Source organism: Scyliorhinus torazame, chromosome 4 (genome assembly GCF_047496885.1).
Source record: "Scyliorhinus torazame isolate Kashiwa2021f chromosome 4, sScyTor2.1, whole genome shotgun sequence".
NCBI lineage: Eukaryota > Metazoa > Chordata > Chondrichthyes > Carcharhiniformes > Scyliorhinidae > Scyliorhinus > Scyliorhinus torazame.
This window is the reverse complement of record NC_092710.1, coordinates 225,786,476-225,795,618: the sequence shown is the minus strand read 5'-3', so window position 1 is coordinate 225,795,618 and position 9,143 is coordinate 225,786,476. Positions and strand designations below refer to the sequence as shown.

The 9,143-nt window shown below is 48.7% G+C and overlaps 1 protein-coding gene across 1 annotated transcript in view; it reads left to right on the top strand.

The window, feature by feature from the left end:
• Positions 1 to 1,479: 1,479 nt before the first annotated feature.
• Positions 1,480 to 9,143, top strand: part of lama4 (laminin, alpha 4) — a 300,723-nt gene continuing 293,059 nt past the window's right edge. Inside the window, exon 1 of the mRNA XM_072499415.1 lies at positions 1,480 to 2,081. Within this exon, the coding sequence (XP_072355516.1) occupies positions 1,902 to 2,081 (180 nt within the window). The 5' untranslated portion in view covers positions 1,480 to 1,901. The remainder of the gene's footprint in view (positions 2,082 to 9,143) is intronic.

Sequence of the window (9,143 nt, the reverse complement as noted above, 5' to 3'; positions counted from 1 at the left end):
CCATTCCCTTGTCTGTTCTCTCCAAATATACTGCCCTACCCAAATATTCCCAGGACCAGCAGTTTTCTGTTTACAAAACAGTACCAACTCACCTTTTGGTGATATTGGGATCTTGACTATTTACGATCTGTATTAATAACTTGGATGAAAGAGCCGACTGTATTATAGCTAAATTTTCTGATGATATAAAGATAGGTGGGAAAGCAAGTTGTGAGAAGGACATCAAAAGGATATAGATATGTTAAGTGAATAGGCACAAAATTGGCAGATGGAGTATAATGTGGATAAATTTGAGGTTGTCCTCTTTGGCAGGAAGAATAAAAAAATCAGAACATCATTTAAATGAAGAGAGACTGCAGAATATTGCATTACAGAGGGATCTGGTTGTCCTTGTGCATGAATCACAGAAAGTTAGCAGGCAGGCACAGCAAGTAATTAGAGAGGCAAATAGAATATTGGCCTTTATTGAATGGGATATGGTGTAAGTCTTGTTGCAACTGTACAGGCCGAGAGTACTGTGCACAGTTTTGGTCTTCTGAGTTAAGAAAGAATATAGTTGCTTTGAAGAAAGTTCACTTGGTTGAGTCCTGGAATTAAAGTGTCATCTTACTAGGTAAGGTTAGTAGGTTCAACCTGACGTGATTTGGTAGATTATTATCGCAAGGGAGTCGGGCAGGAAAATGGAGTTAAGGCCACAATCAGATCAGCCACGGTCATACCGGATGGCGGAGCAGGCTCGAGGGGCCAAAAGACCTATTCCTGCTCTTCTTATGATCTTATAATTGTCAATAACTTCTTAAATTTAGAATTGCCTCCTTTCAGAGCCCAAATGGGAGGTAAAGTTATATAACAGCTACAGAACGGAACAAAATCGGGAAATGTTGCAAGGCCAGATTTTTTATATATAGCTCAAATGCTATCCAGGGGATTTTATTTGATGAACGTTTCATTTTTAAGAATACAAGTTGGGGAGAATTTTCCCTTGCATTATATCAGTTTCTATACTGCAAAATATAATCAAATTATCATAACTAAACAGAATCTGGGAATGCTCCGACTTACAGTATTGGCTAGATGTTATTCCCTTCTGTGTAACATGTGACATATACTGAAGCCCTTGTTCGCCAGCTTCACAAAATATTCTTTGTATCTATGGAAAATTCCTCCTTTCTACTAAGTTATTCGTTCTTGCAGAAGGAATTGTACTATCATAGAGTGTCTGTTCAGCTGAACAGCCTTATTTCTGGAAAGCAGAATTATAAGCTTGATAAAATAAAGTTTGTATCCATTTCATCTTCTTCCTCTATTTCTTATAGTTGTGACACTTTTTAAATTTCAACTTCCTATTTTACATTAATCTAGTGAGCCCCTATATGGTGTAACCTGGAGAAACTTGGAAGACCTACAGGCAGGAAGCTGCTGCACACAGCAAAAGTCTTGGCTGTGGGTTTGGGCAGCAAACTGAGAGATTGAAGCCGTTGATCTAAAAGTGAGGGAGTGCGGAACGTGTGAAAGAAGCCAGAGCTGATTAGAGACTGAATCTGTATCCTGATGAAATTGAGATAAGGCGAATGAGAACTGCTGGATTTTCCTGCAATACAAATCTCTTTTTGACTGAGTTTATTCCCAACACTGCCCAGCCGTACGTGGTTTAAGAGGAGCCTCTGGGGGGTGGAGAGGGAGGTGGAGGAAAGCAAAGCAGAAGCTGGGAAAGGAAGTGAAAGCATTTTTTTAGGGCTGTCGTTAGGCTGCTTTAAAGTGACACATCTGGCTAGTGAAGGCGGAGGTGGTGTGGTGTGGAGGGGGGGGGATAAAAACAACGGAAAGCAGGAGCAGCCAGCAGGCTCTGGAAAAAGCCGGAGAACAAACTGAAGAAAAGACTGTCAGGAGAAGGGGAGGAAATGGCTTGGAATTCACCCTGGCTGTGCACTTTCTCCCTAACCTTCTTTGGATTGTTTTACCCATCTGCTGGCTCTGGGGAAAGCAGCGGTCTTTCTGTCAGTACAGAAGATAATATCACGAGGGAATCTACCATCCTTGGAGATCAGCATCCATTTGACGTAGGGAATCTACGTGACGAGGTAACCGGCACACTTTACATCAGGGAATTGTCAATGTTGATGCTTATTCAGGTGAAAATGGACACTATAAAACGCGTAATACGTGTTGGCCAAATTGTTACTCAGATATTTAAGAAAACAAGCATAATTTAGAAATGTTGGAAATTGTATACGTTAGTTTAATTGCAAAATCTGCTATTTTATGCTTTTCTACTATTGTTCTCAGTTTTCCCCCTTCATTGTCTTAGTAAAAACTGTTGCTGACCTTACCATTGCCTGTGCTCTACATTACTTATCTCAAAGTGTCAGATTCCACATCTATATATCAAATCATGCCAGTTTTATCTGCAAGATTAATGATTTAAAATAACATTTATAAATATATTGACCAGTCTGGTTCTCCTGGTTCTGTCAAGTTGCAGGCTATAAATGAAGAGGAATGAGTTAAATAGTCCTGTTTATTGTGAACAGGATTAATTCCGTGAATAGGAAATGACTAGAACATTAGAAAGATAATGGGAGGCAGGGACATTAAAAACAGGAAATTAACATCAATACCTGGAAATACAAGAAATGAAAAAGATGGATAAGAGAAAAAGGACTGAAGAAAAGCATATGGAGGAGGGAGGGGAGGAAGTGCCGTCAATTAAGCAGACGGGGAAAGAAAAAAAACTACTGGATATCAAAAGCTAAACTACAAAGCAGTGGTATTCTGTAAGCCAATATAAACTTTTGAAGATGGTTAAAATAAAAGGACAGAGCATTTTCATGGGGGAGTAAATGCCGGATGTGTTTATCTTGAGGTTTCTCCTTCCAAATCAAAGACATATGTGCTGATTCCTATGAAGAAAAACAGTCAATCCTAAGATAAATGAGGACTCATTAAAAATGAGGGTGAGATGATAACTGCCCAGTGAGACCAACATCAGGAATTCTTCTCCTATCCGATTTATTTGCTTCAGAATGCAACTGCAGACATTTGGGAAGGGAGTGGCCATGCAAGCAAACTATGATCAGCGGGAGGTGTAATAAAAGCTGCCCAGTCTGATGGGAGTTTCTCACTAGTCTGGAGAAAAACATATCACTGTTTCATGTGAGAAAATGAATAGCAATCTATCTGAGCTATGGCGATCTGTGGAATGTGCTACATACTTTTAGGGTCAGGAAAAAATGTTTTTGACATGACACAAAGACCACAGTCACTGAATTCAAACTTCAGAGTGCAGGCACAGAGTCAGTCATGAATTGCTATACATTCCACCGAGGCAAGTGACCTTAATTCTTCAATTAGATCTCATTCCTGACAACCAATTAGTTCAGCAAAATAGTCCTCAAATGGTGCAAGCAAGGAAATAAAAGTATGCATTAATCTTCATAGAATCACAGAATCTTGACAGTGAAGAAGGAGGCCATTCAGCCCATTGAGTCTTGGCTCTCTGAAAGAGCATTCTATCTAGTCCCACTCCTGGACCCATCCTCATAACCTTGCGCGTTCTTTCTTTTCTTGTTGCAAAAAGTTGGTATGAAATCAAAACCTATGCTTCAAGTGTCAGAAACAGCCGTGATGCAATTTTGTCTGTTTTCTTGTTTGAGATTAATACCATAAATTACCTATTATATTAGCTTTTTTGAATAATTCAAATTCCAGAAGTGAAACTAATACATGTTTTTTGATAGCAGCAAGTCCAAAACAAGCAAACACTACTCTTCCCTAAATACACAAGTTGGAAACGCGATATACAGCTGAAGGAATTGTATACTACTTGGTAGTGTGTGTGTGGCCTGCTTTGAGGACCAATTGATTTGAATGGGGTCAAGTTCTGTTTTAGTTAGCCAACACATACAACTGTGTACACACAATGGAACTTCCACACCTCCCACTCCTAGTATGGCCCAACATTATAATAAGACTTGTGAAAGTGTTCCAGCAACTAATAACATCACTTGGAGTATTTCTAATTGAAGCATTGCTATTGTGCTTGTAATATGGAAAAAAAAAGCAAGGTAAATTTGAATTCTTCTATGATAGCCACTTTGCCATCTTGTGGAAACTAAATAGTCAAGGTGGATCACGGCCTTCTTTTTAGATATTGATTGTAAATGGGATTGATTGTCTGATGCATATGGTTTCATTCAGACTGAAATTTATAAGTGCACACTAATGATTGGGAGGCTTGCTGACACCCAATTATTTCATATTTTGGCATTTATTCTTCCCAGAGATTTGGGGGCTTTTTCCTACTTAATTAATTCAGGTTTCAAATCTGCTGATTGTGTTATTAAAATTTCACCAACATTCTTTTTCAATGCCTCTTATTGAAACAAAACAAAAACAGGCTAGAATTTTACCAGGCATTTGGTGTCAGACTGGAAGCAGAAAGGCTGACAAGATGGGACAGAAAGACATCGAGGGAAATCCCCCAATTCTTCTTACTGCCATGTCATTTTGCCAATGGTGACCAAGGTGTTAGATAACCCAGAGTCCAACTGAACCGCATCAGTTGCCAAATAAGGGTAATTTCCTCCTTTGCGGCCATTTTGACTGTTTTGGAGGATCTACCTCCGCATAGGGAAAGTTCTGGATGAAACATAGTGACCTACCAGTCAGCTCTGGTTGTAGGGGGTGGAGGGCTTCTTTTTTGATATGCCATAGCCACAGAGAAAGCCCTAACAACAGTGGTCAGCTCCATGGCAACTGTGCCACCTGTGCCTCTTGACACAAACTCTCAGTCACCAGGACCTGTTTGCCTGGTCTCGGCTTCCTCCAAGCCCACTTAGCCCGCTTCAAAGGAGCCTTGGTTAACAAGGCACACTCCCTCTGCAACATCAGCCCCAGCCCCAGCTAGTCGTAGCACTGCTGAGGCTGCTGGGCTGCTGACTCTCTGATTAAGCCAGAGACTCTTGGAGGTGGGCCGCTGCCCCAGTTAAGAATGTTGTGCATCACAGAGATTATGCCTCCCTGTGCCCTGCCACCAGCTGAAGTGGGATTGCCTTCCGCCTTCAAATGCGATGGGAAAATCAGCCAGGAATGTACACATCCCTCATTTGACTTCTGTACATAACTAATCCTGACTCTTTGAACTGACATCATCAGCTTTGACTGATTTTACTTTCACAGTGGCTGGATAATATAGGTAAACAATTCTATTGAATAATTATGATTTTATTTGTCTATTTCATTGGAGTTTGTCAGTTTATGCGAGTTTACAATCCGTCGCCAATATAAATTGATTTACAATTTTGGCTAGTGTAGTTCAGTTTTTTATTTTATTTTCCTTTCTCAGTAAAATGTTTAAAGTAAAGACTATTTTGAAAGTATAATGTTGTTAATATAAATGAAGATGTAAAGGGTAAATACCATGCACGTTTTAGTCACACTGAATAGGCACAGATTTGGATGCCTATTGGTTGAATTCTGAGTGGTGTTGCTACTGTTGTCAGGGATTCATGTCTTTGATCTTTTCACCTGACTGCAAACAGTTCATAGGCACTTTGCTAGTGTTATTAGGGGTCTAATGAGTGAAGGACTGCTTAATGGTAAAATCTAACTTACCCGGTCAACAGAGGATCACAACCCAATTAATAGAAGATCACAATAATATGAATCTAGAATTAATCTCCACTTTTTTGGTGGATTACATTTTTAGATTAAGTATCCAAAGATGAGTTTTTTTTACATTTTGTGATAATTCTGCCTTATTGAAGCAGGGTTATTTCATCAGGTGTTATTAGTGGCAAGAGAGATACCAAGCTTCTTTCAAAATTCACTTTTAACTCAGGTTTTTTCACTGCTCACCCTTTGCAGAACCAGTGAGAGGTACAGTGATAGATTTTGTGAGGGAAAATTAAGGGACAAAATTGGTAGCCACTGAAATCAGCGTCATTCTCCAACCCCCCAGAGGGTCGGAGAATGGCCGTTGGCCGCCGTGAATCCCGCCCCCGCCGGTTGCCGAAGTCTCCGAAGGGAGAAAAGTCGGCGGGGCGTTAATGACGCCGCTGGCGTCGGAGAATGTCACGGGTCTGCGCAAGGCAGCCGATTTTCGGCCTGCCGATATTCTCCCTTCCGGATGGGCCGAAGTCCCGTCAACGTGATGACCGTTCACGTCGACGTAAATTAAACCTCCTTTTCATCGGCGTGACCCTGTGCTCCAGGTTCACGCCGACCAGCGTGGAGTTGAGTGACGGCCTGGGGGGTTGGCTCTGGGCAGGCGATGGCGTGGCCGCAGTCTGAATGCGTGAGGAGAGGTGTGTCTCGGGTTGTGTGTGTGTGTGTGCGGCAGGGGGGGGGGGGGGTGGTTAGAGTAGGCTGGGCTCCGGGGGAGTGCCGGGAGGGGGTCCGTTCCGGGGTGGAGGTTGGGGGGGGGGGGGGGTCCGTGCCGGGGAGGGGGATGGGGGGTCCGTGCCGGGGTGGAGGTTGGGGGGGGTCCGTGCCGGGGTGGAGGTTGGGGGGGGGTCCGTGCCAGGGAGGAGGTTGGGGAGGGGTGTCCGTGCCGGGGTGGAGGTTGGGGGGGGGTCCGTGCCAGGGAGGAGGTTGGGGGGGGGTCCGTGCCGGGGTGAAGGTTGGGGGGGGTCCGTGCCGGGGTGGAGGTTGGGGGGGGGTCCGTGCCGGGGTGGAGGTTGGGGAGGGGTCCGTGCTGGGGAGGGGGATGGGGGTCCGTGCCGGGGTGGAGGTTGGGGAGGGGTCCGTGCTGGGAGGGGGATGGGGGGTCCATGCCGGGGTGGAGGTTGGGGGGGGCTCCGTGCCGGGGTGGAGGTTGGGGGGGGGGGTCTGTGCCGGGGTGGAGGTTGGGGGGGGTCCGTGCCGGGGTGGAGGTTGGGGGGGGTCCGTGCCGGGGAGGGGGATGCGAGGGCAAGTGAGTTGGTCCACCTGGCCAGGTGCCAGCCTCCAACAGTTGGACCCATGCGGTCCATGCCACCTGGCTGGGGGGAGGAGGGGATATGGGCAATGATGACATGTCGTCGTTCCCCTCCCCCCCACCAGGCCGTCATGTTTTCCGATCATCCAGCGATGTTGGCCGCCGTGGCGGCAGCCGCTCATGTCTATGTTGCCCTGGATGAGGAGGAGGAGGAGGAGCGTGCCAGAGAGGCGGCGCAGGCTGCCGCAGATGGACAGGCGGCAGCCGCCCAGGCTGGAGGGACACCTGACCGACAGGACGAGGAGGGGGAGGAGGACGCCGTGGCCCACGGCAACGGAGGCACCCGAGGGCGCCCCGTGTGTACCGGCCCCGGCAGTCATACCAGGACCTCACGGACCGGGAATGCAGGAGGAGACTCCGGATGAGGCGGGAAACCGTGGCACACATCTGCCACCTGCTGGCACACCTGTCACCGCGTGGCACTGGCGGGGGACACCCTCTCCCCGTGTCCGTCAAGGTTACGGTGGCCCTGAACCTTTATGCAACGGGGTCGTTCCAGGCACCGAGTGGGGACCTGTCCGGCATATCGCAGACATTGGTGCATTGGTGCATCCGGGCAGTGACAGATGCCCTATATGCCATGGCGCACCGCTACATCCGCTTCCCCGTGGACCAGGCCAGCCAAGATGCCTGGGCCGTGGGCTTCTCTGCCGTGGCCGGGTTCCCCATGGTCCAGGGCGCGATCGATGGGATGCACGTCGCCGTGCGGCCACCTGCAGATAACAGGGCCGTGTTCACCAATAGGAAGGGAACCTATTCGATGAACATACAGGTGGTCTGCGACCACCGCATGATGATCCTGCACGTCTGCGCCCGTTACCCAGGCAGTGTACACGACTCATACGTGTTGTCGCGGTCATCCATCCCCGGCATGTACGAGGGACGCCATCCCCGGCTGAGGGGCTGGTTGCTGGGCGACAGGGGCTACCCATTGCGATCGTGGCTGATGACGCCTATACGGAGGCCACGCAATGAGGCGGAGAACCGCTACAATGATGCCCATGTAGCGACAAGGGGAGTGATAGAGAGGTGCTTTGGCGTGCTGAAGATGCGTTTCAGGTGCCTGGACCTCTCTGGGGGCGCCCTCCAGTATCGGTCAGATAGGGTCGGCCGCATCATTGTGGTGTGCTGCGTCCTGCACAACATAGCCCAGTAGAGGGGCGATGTGCCGCAGGCAGAGGAGGGCGGACTGCAGGAGCAGCAGGAAGAGGCGCAGTCCTCCCCATATGAGGGGGATGGGGGTAATGGTCAGGGCAGACAGGGTAGACACAGGCGGGTGGCTGTCCACCGTTACCGGCTGGCCCAGCGGGCACGGGACAGACTGATAGCCGCCCGCTTCACTGACTAGATGGGCGTGGGAATCGGGTAGTATGGCCACAGACCGCACACCATGGCAACAGCCGACCACCCACACCCCCCACCCATCCACCCACCCAGCACCCTCACCCCCCTCCCCAACCCTGCCTACCCCACCCGCATGCACACCACCACCCCCCCCCATTGCCGATCCACCTGCGGCACAACGGGCCGAGCTCACACAGTTGCGGGTGGACGCGTGTCTATTGCAGGCCATGGAGGATGATGACAACCCGCCCTGCGGTGAGCTCCTGGCTCCACATCGTTGGACTATGTCTGACCCATGGCCACAGTACCACCATCCACCCGGACCATCCCTGCATGCGGCTGTGACACTGCAGCGCATGGTCCCGTCCTCTGCCCGGGGGAATGTTGATGGTGGCCCAGGGGGAAGGGGCAGACTCACCTGGGGCTGAGGTAAGACCACCCCTCACACACACACTTGCGCTCAACGTACATGACACCCCCGCACGCTTTGGACAGAGCACAAAGGCAGCTTCTGTAGGTGTAACATTGACATTAATAACCAAAGGAGTTCATGCACGTGCTCTAGCCCCTAAAACTCATCTGTGCCCTGCACCCGTGCCAACTTACTCAGTGTCTAATTGTTTGGCCTTACGGGCCCTTTGACTACGTCTACGTGGTTCCCTAGACGGTACAGCAGAACTGGAGGTGGACTCCTGTGATTCCTGCCCTCTGACACTGGATCCCTTTGGCGGCCGTTTCCTGGGGCGTCCTGGCCTAGAAGATGTCCTGGCCAGGCTGTGGCCCGGGCGACTGGGATGGCGAGCTGCCAGCCTGTCCTGCCCGT